Below are 16,128 nucleotides of genomic sequence, written 5' to 3'. Positions count from 1 at the left end.
CCGGACTGCCGAAGTCGCTCCGGGCACGGGAGCTCGGGGGAACGGCAGGACTGGGGCTCAAGGAAACAGGACTGGGGAGCCTGGGGCTCAAGGAAACAGGACTGGGGAGTAGGTAAAGGTTTGGTTAGGCAGGATCTGAGGAAGTTTGTTTTTTCTGCTGAGAGGGCAGTAAACACTGTGTGCTGGTTGTGTGTGGCATCCGGTATCAACATTTATCACGTAGGTCTCTTGTGAGTGTACATGTCAGCTGTTTGTAGCTTGTGAGCTAACTCAGCTGAGTGCTGTAGCGTTAGCGGCGTTGCTAGCGGTGAGCTAGGGCTGCTGTGTGTTTTTCCTCGCTTCACTCTGTGTTAGGATGGCAGAGTTTAATATGGAGGAGTTTGTGGCGAATCCTTCTCTCACTCAGAGAAGTGTACGAAGAGTGAGTTGCGGGAGGTAGCAGCGTATTATAGTGTCCCTGTGTCGAGTGCCCTTTCGAAGGGGGAACTCAAAGCAGTACTTGTTAATAGTTTATGTATGCAGGGTGTTCTCCGGTTACCGGCACCGGAAGAGGCTCCTGATGAAGCGGCGGCGGCAGTGGCAGTGGTATCTCCGGGGTGGGAGGCGACCGAGCAGCATTTCACTCCGGCGGCGCAGAGCGGTAGGGCGGAAGCAAAGCCGCGCGCATTGCCTCAGTTTGATCCGTTATTTACGGGGTCAACTCTTGGTTCTTGGGATGCCGCTCGCTTAAAAGTGCGCCTCGTGCGTCTTCAATTAGAGAAGGAAGAGCGAGAGTATGAGTTCAGGTTGCGTAAATTGGAGGCAGATACAGCTGTTAGAATGCGTGAGTTGGAGCTGCATTCTGGTTCTGTTCGCACCTCTGCAGAGATGCAGGTAACGTCGGGTTCTACTGCTGCATTCGATATCAGTAAGAATATTTCTCTGGTCCCTGTATTTCGTGAGTCTGAGGTGGAATCATACTTTGGTGCATTTGAGTGCATTGCTGCTGCCTTACATTGGCCAGAAGACGTGTGGGCCATACTGTTACAGTGTACGCTGGTTGGAAAAGCTCAGGAAGCTTGCTCGTCCTTGTCGGTGGAAGATAGCCTGGTCTATGAGAGGGTTAAAGGTGCTATTCTGCGAGCCTATGAGTTTGTGCCAGAGACAGCGGTTCCGAAACCTTAGGAAGGCATACAATACCAATACAACCAGTCTTTCACTGACTTTGCCCGGGAGAAGAAGGTTCTGTTTGACCAATGGTGTAAGGCTGACGACCTAGCCTCGGTGTGTGAGCTCCTGATGTTGGAGGAATTCAAAAATTGTGTTCCTGAGCATACTGTGGTTTATTTAAATGAGCAGAAAGTGGCCACCCTGCAGCAGGCTGCCACACTGGCCGACGGATTTGCTCTTATGCATAGGCATGTGTTTTCGAGGCGAGATTCTCAGCAGGGGGAGTATTCGCAGGAAAATAGTGGCACCTATGGGTCACGCAGAGTGTTTTTTCTGTCATGACCCTGGTCACTTGGTCGTAGACTGTGCAGCCTGGAGACGGAAGCAGCAGGAGGCAGCTTCCAGACAGCAGCCCAAGGGAGTGGGGTTAGTGAAGACGGTGACTCCCGTTGGCCAGGTTGCCGCTCCAAGAGGGCCTGATGAGTGTTTTAAACCCTTTATTTTAGAAGGATTGGTGTCGCTTACAGGAGAGGCAGAGGACCAGCGCCCAGTGACGGTGCTACGCCACACTGGTGGTTCGCAGTCTTTTATTCTTGCCAGTGCTCTACCTTTTAGTGATGAGTCTGCTTGTGATGCGAGTACGGTGGTGAGAGGACTAGAGATGGGCTTCATTCCAGCACCTCTCCACCGGGTCTATGTGAAGACCAAACTAGCAAGTGGTTTCTTCCCAGTAGCCGTCCGCTCATGTTTTCCTGTGGATGGTGTTGATCTCATCATAGGAAACAATGTAGCGGGACGCAAAGTGTTCCCTGACCCTGAAGTTGTGGATATCCCCGTACCTGATTCACCGTGTGCTTCTACTTTATCTGAGGATAGGTCTCGGCAAGTCCCTAAAGGTGGAGAAAAGTCCACTGCTGGTCCAAAAGTGGACTTGCCAGTGATAGGTGAGACGGTCATCCGCGCCCAAGGAAGTGATCCAGCCTTGGCAAGGTGTTTCGCCGCGGCGGGTGAGGTCACCGGTGAGGACAGTGGTGGGTGGTCCTTCATAGCAGAAAGCGGGGTGGTCTGTAGGACGTTTCCTATATGTGTCCTTCTGTGTGTTGTCTTGTGTGTTGGTTTATGTTATAATGTGAATGAATGTCTGGTGGGGGTTGGTTGTGGCCAAACGGACGTTTGGTTTTATGGGAGGGAGTGTTACGTGGCGTGTTGTGTTTGTGCTCTCCCTCTGTTCTCCCTCAGTGTCTTCTCGGGTGCCACCCTCTGTCCCGGATGCCAGCTGCAGCGGCTGATTGGACGCGGCTGCGTTCAATCGCAATTAGCGGTGGATAAGAGGAGAGGAGCTCCTGGAGGACAACCTCTTGGGCAGACCACAGTAGTGAAGCTGTGCGTGTGAGTCGGTGTGGAGCTGACAACCCTTGGGCAACGCGTAGTGGTGGACCATTGGCATCTTTGTTCCAGCCGTGTGGGCTGTTGTCTTTATAGTGTCGCTTTCTTTCTATAAGAAAGTAGTTTTCTTTTGCTGCCGTGCAAGCAGCTAGCCATGTATGCAATAAATACTCCTTTTGTTAAAACGTCATCATTGCTCATTCTCTCTTTCCCCGGGAAATTTACACCGTTACTCCCTGCATCCCTTAGATACCAAACGGGGAACGTAACACTGATGCTCTGATAAACAGGACTGGGGACCTTGAGCTGCTCTCAAGTTCATGACTGTCCATCACAAATACAATATTCAATACAAGAGTATGAATCTAAAATGCAGAAATGAGAGAAGCGATATCTCAAATGAATCTCAATGATATGATATGAGATCTTACTACTGGTGATATTGACGTATATATATTGCAACGTCTTCGGGCAGTAGCAGCCACACTGTCAACATTTCTTGCAAAATCTTCTAGTTGATTTTAGTGTTGTGTGCACAGAGTGGCTTAGCTGAAGATGTAGGTTTATTAAAGAATCTTAAAGATATTTTGAATGAAAGTTATTACTCTGAAATTGTGAAGAATGGTCTTCTGCTCCAGCGTGCGTGTATCTTACAAAAACACCAATTCAGCTTCTTGTACAAAATGAAAACGAGTTCAGCATCTGTGTACAAACATTTATTAAAAGCAATTGTTATTGCTGGCAGATATGTGGGTAAGGAAAGCATAAACATACTCCTGACAGAATATATGTATACGAGTCGTAACATTTGTAGAAGTGCATTGCATTCACCAAAGGAAAAAACAAACAAACTTGTAATTATGGCTTAGTACCTCATAATTATGAGAAAACTAACTTTTCATTATAGCTGGAGATAGTTTTTGTGTAATTATGAGATAGAATCTTTTCTGCAATGTGTTTCCATAGAAATGTGATACAGAAAATGTTTATGGATTCTCGTGCCGTGAATCTGTAGAGCTTTTAATTCTTTCTTTTCCTCATAAAATATATTTATAAATATTCAGATTACATAATTACCAATATATTTAGCTGTAAATGTGAGCTTTGCTCACCAACTACCACTTAAATACAGCCTGATGATCACACTCAACTGGCATTTTTCACTTTATTATTCATGTTTTTGTATTGCTGAATAAATAAAGTACAACAAGTCAGAGGTCTGAAAACAGCAAAAATAAAATGATCCGCTCAGTTTGTCATGATGAATGTTACAGCAAGAAGAGTTTCTGTACATTCAGTATCCAAGCAACATTCAGTCACAGGGGCAGCGATACCCTTCCATAGGAACGAGGCTAATTCAAAGCTGTTTTTGCCAGTTTGTTCCAAATATTATTTGCCAGATGATTCCTTTTTACTAAACACACAATCGGCAGTGGGCACCATATTCGTAAAAGCAAAAGGCTGCAATGCAGTGGGTGGTCACCTGTGGTCCTGAGGCAGTACTGTAAACGTCATAATAACTAATAATGAGCTAATACAGTAATAATGAATTGAAGTCCAGGAGAAACCACTAAGTAATGAATGAGAAAACCTTTGCGTAGCACGATGGTGTAGAACTGAATGAAAGAAAAACACATTATGGCTCTCTGAATGTACCATCAGAGGAACTGACCCTGCTCAAACACCGTGATCTGCAACGATTCCATTCAGTCTGAAAAAGGTGTCAGGACCGTCAAAAATTTGGATTGAAACTGATATGACCAGAGAAAAGCCAAACATGTTGCATCATAATTCAGCAAATGAAAAATAGAAATGCTGTCTTGACTGAAGCTTCATTATGTTGTCTGAGTGTGCCCAGGAAGGGCTGTGTCCAATCATTTTTGGAACTTTGCAACTCGACGCTCAGTGAACAACTGTGAGAACAACCGTGAAAGAGAGACCTCATTTGTAAAGTTCATGGCGTCTCGCCCCACCTTTAAACACTTTTTCCTTGAGCCATGTCTTCTAGTATTTTAGATTGCATTTTGGCCTGGAGGCAGCTATGCTGCCCATGTTGGTCAATGCAGAAGATTTTCTAATATAAATTGTTTTGTGCAAACGTCTGCATTCTTCTTTCTATGGCTTTAAACGGATGTTTATGACATCATTAGTGAGCAGTGGTGGAGTCAACCAGTTGGCACTCAACGTGGCACCGTCCCTGTCAACATAAAGGCCTTATTAAAAGAATCATCCCACACACCTGGGAGTAAAGCACATTAGCTCGAATGCTCCTCTGTGTAGTCAAATGTTGTTCCTCAGTCTGTCCAGTGGCTCCCCAGTAAGCACTCATAAAACACCTAGATGTCTATACAACTGGGGTCAATTGATAGAATACTCAACATTTTGTTGCATTTAGGTTACATTTAACTGTTTCTTCAACAGCATTTCACATCTTTCAATGCGATGGTCCTAAATAAGGACTAAAATATACACCTTTTGACCTGCAAATCAGTGCTTAGTGGGTCAGGTAAAACTTTTCAAACGAGTAAAGTTTCAGAAATGGGATTTCAGCATTTACGATTAATGGAAGGATACAGTCCTGTCAGGAGGACAGCATAGAGCTGCTGAGCCGCCATGGTTTGGCATCTCACTATGAAGTTATTATAAAGGAATTTGTCTGTTCTTTGCATATCTCGAGAACTGCTTATCCAATTTACTTCACACTTTGCGGGTGTATGGCTGAGGACCCTATGGAAGCGACACATTCAATATGAATAGACTTTGAATACACAAGCGGGGGCGGAGCTTCAGGGCAGTTCACTTTTGGTAATGGATCCTGGATATAGCCTGCTAATGCTAGCAGATAGCCTACACAGGAACAGTGCCACTCTGCCATTTCTACTCACACTAACGTAACTCTACCGCGAGCAAAATATCGCCACTCATTAAATCCGTGCTCTACTTTATATCTGCAGTGGTTATGACAAAGCAAGCAACTAATCTGCTTTCACCGAAGTTTCTGCTTTCCGTTATGAGAGCAAGTTTCACCCAAGAACACAATTGTGAGGGCAGGTTAGCCTCCATTGGTAAGACACCCAATATGCCTAATGCTTGACCCTCAAACAGTTTCCAGTATGCTGTTAATACATCTGACAAAAGCTGACCAGCAGTCATGTACCATTTTGCATTCATATAGTATGTGGACCAACACGCCCCTGTCTTTGGTTGCATCTCCAACAGTTACCATCCGTAAGACCCAACATTGACATTCGTGATGGAGTCCAGTTATTCTATTCTATTCTAAATTAAATCTAGGCATGTCAGCATGTCTCGGGCTATGGAGTACCATGACTGTGCTGCTTGTGAATAGTGTGTTCCAAGATCTTTTCCCCATGTGACTTAACACATTCATAGTTTGAGATTTGATGTCCAAGCATCCAACTTGATCGCCATCAAAAATGTTTCTAAAGTTAAGACTGTTAATACCGCACAGTGAAGCCCTGCATTCAAGTGTTTACTTCAACGGGGGAATGCAACATGGAAATATGTTGAATGCTGTACTGTCATGTACAGATCAGCCTTAACACAACGCTGTGACGTTAGCTAGAGACAACAGCATACTAGCTAATTTGCTTCACACGAGCCCTCTATCACAAGAAGAATCTGGACACCCTACCCCTACACGTTAATGAGCTAAACGGAGGGGTAGGCTAAGTGGTAGGGGCAATGGATGTATTGGGTTTGGGCCTATGCCATGGCAGATGTACTGCTCAGGCAGCAATCTCCGGATCTGCCGAGTGAAGCCGATGCGGAAGTGTCTTAAAACCTGCATTCTCTCTACTGACCAGCAGGGGGCGACTCCTCTGGTTGTATAGAAGTCTATGAGAAAATGACTCTACTTCTCTCTTGATTTATTACCTCAGTAAACATTGTAAACATGAGTTTATGGTCTGAATCTCTAGTTTCAAGTCTTCTTCAATACAGCATGATGTTCATTTAGTAAATTCTGGTCCATTTAGAGTCAAACAGACCATAAAGCAGGGTATGCTTTAGGGCGGGGCTACTGTGATTGACAGGTTATTGCCGCTACCAGAGACGTATACGCCGTCTCTACGTCACTCCTCCACATTCCAAATATGATAACTTCTGTTCATCGCTTGCAAAAAAGCCAAGATGGTGACGGCAAAATCACCAAAATCAAGGCTTCAAAACATTTGTCCACAAACCAATGGGTGACGTCACGAGGACTACGTCCACTACTTATATACAGTCTATGGTACTGCTCAGGACCCAAGGAAGCGCACTGTTGAGTGTGAAGTTGTTCGTATGAGCGATTCTCGAGAAGGACCAAGGGCAGTGCATTCAGCTCGTTCTGAACAGGTATGTTCTGAACGGGCACTGCACTAGTTAAATAAAGTAAACAAATGATGGCTAGTATAGGTCAGAGAGAAAACAACTAGACTTGAGAGTGGAAAGTAGAGAAATTGCTAAACAAAAAGCTTAATAATATTAATATAATAGTACACCAGGAATCATCTTGGCAGGAGCAGTAACCAAACAGCCTCGGATTCAGGCCTGCAGGAGGGAATGTCTAAAAGGTTCACCTGGAGATTAAAGCTAGGGTTGGTAATCTTCAAAAACATTTCTGATATTTTGTTGAATTCTCGTTACATCCTGACAGCAATCAATCAATGAAATGCTCTGACAAAAAAAAGGAAATAATCCGGTTATGGCTGTCGCAGCCCATCCAATCATTGCATTCGACCTTAATGTAATGACTGCCCGCCTGCATGTATTCTTCCCGTGCACTTATTACTCTTCACAGGAGTCTTCCAAAACCTGCAAGCATAACAGCTGTGAGTACTGTAATGGGAAAATATGTCATAGTCTCATGTGAAGGTTTAAAGAATGTAAGTCCTAAAAGTGCAGACACCAAACTGTAGTTTCAGTAGATGACTTTAATTAGTTTAGTATCCAGGTGTCTTGTTATCTGTTATCTTGTGCACTGTTTCTTTCTTCTTCGTAAGACAGAGACACAGAGAGGCCTTGACTAACAGAGATCCTGTTTGAAATACTTTTAACTTCCTTTATGACGCATTATCTGAAGTTGTAAAAGCGTAAACCTTTGCATGCATATATGATGTGTGAGGGTAAAGAATGTCTATTCTGTCTCTTCAATAGTCATTTTAACAATGTCACAGTGGCTTCAAAGGAAGCATCTGCTGTGTGTTTAAACAGTTTATTGTAAGGCAAACTGTGAACAAAGGGAGCAAACAGGAGATAAAGCGCCTTCCTGACTGTCTTAAATGAAGTATACTAAGGCTCGAAGGATGACCTGCCTTTTATTGTGTTCTTTGTGTATTCTTGTTAGCTAAGCAGATAACAGGAAGCTGTCTGAGCATAAATGTCCATGCATTGTGACTGTTTAGGCAGCCCACTCTTACAGATCACTGCAATGTGTCTGTGAGACTGTTCTCTTTGCTTGCAAGCAAATAAATTGACTTTACAAACCTTGATCGTTCATCAAAACTCTGTTTATTTTTACATTGATTGAAAACCTTCACTTTCTTCTCCCGACTAGTCATAAGAAATATTCCACAACAGTACCGACAATAGCCATGTTTGTTGTTTAGGTTGATTATGATCATTTTGGGTGAGTGTTTTTGGAGGGAGGCCTGAAGGGGTGGGCTGTCAGTGTTTTGTCGACTTGGCGTCTTTCTTTCTAGATTGACTAATTTTTGGAGCTAGTGCTGCTAGCTACTGGGCTGTGTGTTTTGGTTGGATAATTTGTCAAATCTGGCAGACTGTTGCTAGTTTCTCAAGATTACCTTAGCTTTGAAGTAGATTCAAGGTGGTGCACTGAAGTTGGCCAGGTCACTCTCTCTCTCACACACACACACACACACACACACACACACACACACACACACACACACACACACACACACACACATACCGATTGTGTAAAGCAGCAGACAATGCTGCTTATGGCACAGCAGCCATCCACATTCCACAATCACTTCACTCGGGAAGAGCAGAGTATTCAATTTACAGGTTAACTGCGTTGCAGGTGGTGTCGGGTACTGAAACCAGCAACACTTATACATATATCATATATTATTATAAATATATATATATATATATATATATATATATATATATATATATATTATTTTTTGTTGTTGAGTTAGCTACCTCTAACCCACACCCGAAGGAACTGCAATAAAGGTCCCAAAGCTCGATATTTGCATCATTGTCACAGCAAATTACACATGAATAACTCTGTATAATGTCCAATGTACCAACCAACAGCCAATTTGTATTTAGTCAGTGGTCTAGAACTAGATAAGGTAGCAGACACTTGTTTTGCACAGGCTGTAATCCTAGACTCTGTTCTGTTTGTGTACTATTTTCTCTGGATTCCTTCGGTGTTGGGTCTACTGCTTTCAGGGTTCTCTCCGGGTCAAATATTACAGCCTAAGACCTCTGATCCACAGTCACACTACAACACACACACACTCACACACGCACACACACACAATCCATCGCTGTCTGCATACAAGCAGAACTGAGGTAAACTTGTACTGAGGGTTCCGTAGGGCCGGAGTGTCAGGATGAAGTTCTGTTGTACCCCGCCTATATGTGTTTCTCCAGCCACAGCTCTGCTAACTGCATTGTCGATGCAAACGTACTTGCTCTCGACCCGAGGCACATTTTGTGTTGCCTCTGCTCGAGACTTGTGTTACATTGGACGGGATGATAGACGTGGACAAGTCCTGGTTCCTGACTGCGCAACACTTTTAAACCAGAGTTAATAACTTTTGTGAACAAGTCTACGTCTTCCAGTCCCCAACCTAAGATTGAGGTGTCAAAACCTCCAGCTTTTAGTAAATCACCCTTGAATACACAGGTGATTCCGAATCCGTAATCTCGCCAGAAACCACTTTTCTTGGTCAGCACAAATTTGTTTTCTCTCGGGGCCTTCTCAGAGTACACTATTTTGGGGTTGTACTGACTAAAGACAACTGGGAAATAGACTTGTCTCTCTTGGACAGCATTGTCTCTGCAGCGTTGCAAGGCATCACCACTAAAGATGAGATCAACATCGCAAAAGAAGAGTAGGGAGTCATTATCAAGCTGCGAGGAGCCCAGCTCAAGAGCCAGTCCTCGTGAGAAGTTGCCTGTCATGGGGATTAGGGACAGGTCAGCTTTGGGATACTTCCTGTAGTAGTCTCTGATTAACTGACTGTGTTTGCCTTGGTTCTGATCGCTCCCATTTTCCACCAGAATGATGGAGAGCTTAACATTTTGTTTGGGTATCAAACACACCTTCTCAAAGTTCTCCATAAAGCGGACAAAGGTGTCATAGCGACCGGATAATGGGACAAGGATGTTGACCTTCCTCTGGCTCTGCTCCCACAGTTCCCTGTTTGATTCGTAGACTTGGAAAGGTGACAAGAACTTCAGAGAGTTGGACAGGAAAGAAAGGGATTGGGATTCAGAGTTGATGGCAGCCACAAGTTCAGCCACATCTAGCTCGTCAGTTTCGGTAAAGAAGGGTCGGCTGAAGGACTGCTGAAGGTAAGCGTGCCGCCTCACAGGCACTGTTATTTTGCGTCCCTTATGTTTCTTGTACAGAAGCAGTAAGTCTATGATGTATTCTGCACCATGCATTGGATCCACCCTGTAGTAGCCATACTGAATCTCTTTAAAGTCAATTACACGACCACGAGTTTTCGAATTCTCGTTAATCATCTCCATCACCTGGAGAATGATGCCTTCGAGCGCAGTCCGAAGTGAGTTCCCAAGGCTTTGCCTGGCTACTTTGTTCTCAGCAGCAGAATAAATATGGCGGCCAGTCAGGAAATCCCACTCGATGACATAATTTCTCTCAGTGGGCTTGTAGCGCATGTAGGAAGGTGGGGACCCCAGCTGCTGGTCCTCCCACAGGACTTCTGTGTCACTGAGGTAACTCATAACCAGGCCTTGGCGGTGGAGCAGGATGGTGCGGTAACAAAGCCTGGAGATCTCACGGCTCAGCAAGAAGTTGTGGAGCCGGTACTGGTAGGCGGGCTTCTTGTTGGGGTGAAGCGTAATGGCATTGTGGATCTTGCTACTGTGAAGTTCCTCAATGAAGCCTTTCTTGTTGTGTTGGTAGTTCTCATAGAAGAGCTGCTGCATCTGTGGAGAGAGTTGCAACATCCTTGATAAGAGCACGAACCTGGTACCAGTACAAACGACACTGTCAAACCATTCTACCACACTGAGCTACAGATGGTATTCAACTGAACTTGAAACATCTACTAGGCAGCACCATCAAAAAAGAGGAAGATGCATTTAAGAGTGCAGGCCATATGAGGGGTGAATCGCATAAAAATCAAACATCAATCAACTATATCGATCAATTAACAAATTAAGAAACAAAATGACGGAGACGTAAAGAAGGATGAAACAGTAAAAAGGTAATCTAGGTTCAAATGTATGTATATTTAATGTGGCACTGATTTTGTCTTCCTCTACATAAAAAACATATCTTGTTTTCAAATCTATTGTTGTTATTCATGATTTTGCTTACATGTAGTTTACAACATGTAAAATCCAACGGATTCATATCCGGTTGCAGTTGCTGGGCATTAGTAAGCTTTTGAAAGACATTTTAGTGACAATTGTAGGTGACAAATAAATCTCTTGTGGTTTTAGAGACCCCCCGGAATTTTGCTGTTGAGGCTTTCAGGGGGTCTCAAGTGTCAATCAAGGGGTCTCGGAGGCCCCGCACACTGGCTATGGTCAAAAATACAGAACTGATCCAGCACACTGTCTTCCTCACTTGAATCCAGGCCCTATATATATATTAGTGCTGGGCAATGATTAACATTTTTAATCATGATTAATCACATGATTTTTCTGCGATTAATCGTATTGTTATGCACAAAATTCAATAATGAATTCTAAAGTAGTGTATTGCGCACTTTTATTTTAAAAGTACTGCTATATGAACAAAAGTGCAATAACATTTGGTTTGCAAATAAGGTGCTTTTTAACAGCAGTATTCCCTTTACACAGTAGCAGTTAAAATATTTCTTGTATATTATATATATTTTATGAAATCAACACAACAAAAAAGCAATGTGTGTTGAAATAATATTCTATGAATAATTTAAGCTACCGGTACTATAATTGAATCGAAAATCTTCCCCAGATTAGACTGCTTAGTACGTGTTGTGGAAGTCCCAGATGTCAGGAAACTAAACGCCACCTTGTCTGGGTTCATAACATCATCCAGAGGAGCTCCGTGGATTTTATCTAGCTGTATTCACTGAGTCTAGCAAGCCACACGTCGGCTGTTTACTACAGCTGTATGAACACAAAATAAACTGATTTGGCTGTGATTTAACTGCAATAAACAGACAAAAAGGGACTCCGAAATAACTACGTAATGATGTCGATTTGTAAAAAGTCTGAATTCATGTTCTGTTCGTTCTCTCCACAAGACGACAAGCAAATAACTTTGAAAATACTTGTTTTCTCAATGGAGTCTGGATCGATCGGTGCTAGGCTAAGCTAACATTGTAGCAGCTCCATCAACACTCAACATAACGTCACATAGGCGTAAATACGGCAGCGTCTATTCATTGTTTGTACCATATTATGGTTTGTACACAAACATTTATACACATAGTTTGGTCCGGTCTCCACTAATATGAGGTATCGTAGAGCTCTGGGTGAACAGAGACGGCTACAGTATTTATTTCCTGATTCGACGTCAGTGATGACAGGGGAGCATCTCAACGATGATAGGCTATCACGCCGCAGCGCCCACCCCAAATGCTCTCATTGGTTGAGATGCGTGATGACGCCCATCTCAACATTCCGCCCCTGCTGTGACCCATGGTATGTCTGTATGTGTATTCAGAGCCAGTAAGCAACAAACGTTCAAACTAAAAATAATGTTTTTAAAAACTGCATTAACGCGCGATAAAATAATTGTCGGCGTTAATTGATTAGTGCGTTAATGCGATAGTAACGCGTTAACTTGCCCAGCACTTATAGGCCTATGGTGCCATGATGTGACTATGATACTTGATTGATGTCATTTTGTAGTGTGACCTGATTGGTCCACGCTGATATGCAGATACAAAATAAGGATAAGAAGTGCTGTGTACAGTCATTAAAACTAGTAAAGTACAACCACTGGTATGTGTTTCCACATTCATCATCAATGTGCTGCAAACTTCTATTCAATATGCTGAAAAAAAGCTCAAGCAACTTGAAACTAAACAGAAGGCTTGTTTCATTCTCACAGTGGCTCATGTACTTTAACTTAACTTAAACGTCTTTTATTTTAATCGTCACATGCATACATGAAATTTCACCTTTGCATTTAACCAAACAGCATTTAGGAGCAGTGGGTACGACAGCAGCCTGATGACCCAACAATTCACCTTATTTCACAGAATATTTTTGAGACAGTTTAGAAAACGAATATTTTTCCTTGTCCACATAAACAACTCCACAGACAATACAACTGAACAATGTTCCCATAAGCGCCCTGAAAGTGGACTGGCTTTGCCATGATCGTCTATCACCAAATAGGTGTTTGCTTGAAGACTCACTAAATCTGTATGGAAATCCTTTCATTGGAATTTATACTATTATATACCTGAAAAGTGCACCAGAATTAACACCTGAATTCCAGCAGAACTGATCTAACCCCCCCTTTCCTATAGGAACCTGAAAGAACATGAAGGCAGACTCAACCCATACCTCATAGGACCACACACACTGTGTTCCTCCAAAGCGTCGTACACAGCGTCCCACCTCCACGTCCTCGTGGGTGGTGTACATCTCCCTCAGACAGGTACCGATGTGAGGGACCATCCTGCGTAGAACCTCTCTGCTGAAGATCATCCCAGGGCCCCCCATGCAGAAGTTCTCTCCGGGCTCGAGGGCCAGTCGGCCCAGCTCCTCGGCCATGCCCAGGCCCGTCTGGCCCAGATACAGAGGCTTGCTGCTGTTCAGCGACCGCAGGAACAACTCCAGCTTCTCACCTGGCAGAAGGCGAAGTTGAAGGAATTAGATGTGCTTTTTTTTTTAATACCGTCATACTGGGCTATTCATCTCATAATGCAAGTACCAACGCAACAAATCCATCGTTAGTTTTAAAAATTGCAAAAAATTGAAAAAAACATAAAACTAACAAAATAATGATATATTATACATTTATTGTTTGTGTCATGCACATATAAGTTCCCAGCCAACGTGGAATTATAAGACAAAATGTCCACTTGAACATAACTTGGATAACTTTGTCTCTACAAACACGTCAGCCACACAAAAGGTTCCCTTCCTAACACACAGCTCAAGTGTCTTATAATCACTCATCCGGAAGAGCTAATCAGCAAAATGAAGGTCATTTTATTAAAAATGAGTAGCATCATGAATCATCATATAATGAGCAATAAAATGTGATTTGACTACATCTTCAGTCTCACCTTAATCACATGAACAAAGGAGACCAGTAAACCTGCATACTTCTATAGCTAATGGTAATGTTATTAAATAACCTGTTTTAGGTTAAGGAATGGTTTAGCTTTGTGAAATCTTGGGTCTTATTTCAGTACTATTAGTGAAATCAATCAATTTTATTGAACAAAACTGTCACGGGGCATGGTGAGGACTCAAACGCAGACAGTCAAGTATAGTGAAAAAAGGTTTTAATGATAACCAAAAACAAACAGGGAATCCAGGGACAAGACAAAAGACGAGGGGGAAAATCCGGCAGGAAAAGGCAGAACAGGCAGACTGGAAAACCGGGAATAGGACGAGCAAAACGGGCGGGTAGGTCGGAAAACAAACAATGATCTGGCAGTGGGTGTGTGTGCGCGGCAGGGGTTTAAATAGTGAAGGAGGCAGAGTGAGCAGGTGAGAGTAATGAGCTGAGTGTGACTGGCAGGTGCACTGAATGAACTGATTAGGTGAGTGAGGAGCTACAGAAAGAAACAAAGACACAGAACACACAGGGCAAAGCCTGATCGTGACAAAAACAGAACAAATCAGGAAATCAACAGACACATGTGGTCAAATTAAACAACAGAGACGTTAATGGAATGTTGTCCCAGCATTAATAGATCCTTGACAAAAATAAATAATAATAAAATAAAATAAAGCCAATTTTATTAATTAAGCACAATATCACCAGTTTGTCTCACAAATGATGTAAATCATAGGACAGCCTCTATCCTCTGACCCCTCTTATTAAAAAGAAGTCTGATGGGTCAAGAGACACCAGCAGTCATGTGATCGGTCAGGCAACTGCACCCAAAACATCACTGCAACTACCAACGTGGAAGTCTGTAAACTGTGATGGAAGTGTACAACGGAGGGTTTGGGTGGTAATGTTCACCTTTTGTTTTAACACAAGTCACTTGAACAATACCATTTTGAGGAGACATGTCATTTTTATGAACGCAGTTTCCTTTTTCACGAGATTGTATTTGGAGTTTTGCCTTTTTATTGTGTGTGTTTGGGGGATTTGTGTGTCAAGAATATGAGTCGTGCTTTCAGATAACTAATGTGTAGAATCACTTTAAATGAGGTTCAGCTTTTTGGTCAGGGTTTATGGTGAGTGTTAAATGTAAATGTATGGATTTTTTCAAAACACTGTGGTTCATATTTGACTACACGCAACATAATATCTCCTCATGAATATGTATGAAACCATGTTTACATTTGGACTATGGGGGTCCCTGTACCTCACACACACACACACACACACACACACACACACACACACACACACTTGAACCGCGAGCTTCACTCCCAGAATAATCACCTCTTATATAAGCGTCATCATCCGCGCGCATGAACCACTCGTATTTATCCAGGTAGTGGTCGTGGATGTACTTCAGCATCATGAATGACTTCTTCTGAGGCGGGTACGAGTCGTCCACATCCGCCAGCGAGACCACCGGAAGGGGGACGGGCACGTGGACGGCGCCGGACCCAGCGCTGGAAAAGAACTCCACCTTCCCGGGTATGGAGCCCACCCAGGTCTTGTACGCAGCCACGGCGCGAGACCTCACATATTTCTTCGCTGTCATCACGCCGACATAGAGGAAACGCTTCGGTCTGCTCGTGGGTCTCCCGGTATTTCCGCTGCTGTTCCCGGTACCGGATACCCCGTCCTCCTCCTGACTGATCTGCGGGCTGTCCCGGTCTTTGATAGCCGCGGTGTTCCCGAGGATGGCGGGACCTTTACCGACGGAGGACTCGCTGTAGTACGAACACACGGGAGATTTCTTCCCTTTACTCTCCAGAACCTGAGGCACGATGAGCCAAGAGGACACGGTGAATCCGAGAAAGACGCCGAAAATCACGGTCGTCCACGGTCTTCTTGATTTCACAGCCATGGCCACTTATCCCACGGAGAGTTTAGCTCTGCGGTGAATAGAGAGTAATAAATGTATGAATGCTACCGTTGTCTGGGGGGTGCTGACGTGTATGGACATCAGCAGCTGTGGAAAAACACACTTTCCACCTTATGAAAGCATAACTCATGTGAATAAACACATATCCCACTCTGAGTAGTCCGCCCCATCCTCAAGGCTCGCCCGT

General features: G+C 43.6%; 1 protein-coding gene across 1 annotated transcript; it reads right to left on the bottom strand.

The window, feature by feature from the left end:
* Nucleotides 1-8,855: 8,855 nt before the first annotated feature.
* Nucleotides 8,856-15,923, bottom strand: chsy3 (chondroitin sulfate synthase 3). Its single transcript, XM_076079973.1, has 3 exons — nt 15,347-15,923; nt 13,279-13,562; nt 8,856-10,695 (listed from the first exon to the last, which is right to left on the bottom strand). The coding sequence occupies exons 1-3, from the start codon at nt 15,921-15,923 to the stop codon at nt 9,151-9,153; spliced, it is 2,406 nt and encodes an 801-aa protein (XP_075936088.1). The 3' UTR covers nt 8,856-9,150.
* Between the last annotated feature and the right edge of the window lie 205 nt (nt 15,924-16,128).

This window comes from Anarhichas minor, unplaced genomic scaffold (genome assembly GCF_050575085.1).
Source record: "Anarhichas minor isolate MPS153535 unplaced genomic scaffold, ASM5057508v1 ptg000073l, whole genome shotgun sequence".
Classification (NCBI taxonomy): Eukaryota; Metazoa; Chordata; class Actinopteri; order Perciformes; family Anarhichadidae; genus Anarhichas; species Anarhichas minor.
Note: the sequence above shows the minus strand (reverse complement) of the source record. Positions and strands in the feature narration are given on the sequence as shown.

Bases quoted from the DNA above. Each gene is read 5' to 3' on its own strand.
- chsy3 (XM_076079973.1), bottom strand. From the start codon at position 15,923: ATGGCTGTGAAATCAAGAAGACCGTGGACGACCGTGATTTTCGGCGTC. The intron at 13,563-15,346 runs GTGATTATTCTG...GCCTTCTGCCAG, and splicing joins TGATGACGCTTATATAAGAG to GTGAGAAGCTGGAGTTGTTC. The intron at 10,696-13,278 runs GTATGGGTTGAG...CTCTCTCCACAG, and splicing joins AGTGTGTGTGGTCCTATGAG to ATGCAGCAGCTCTTCTATGA.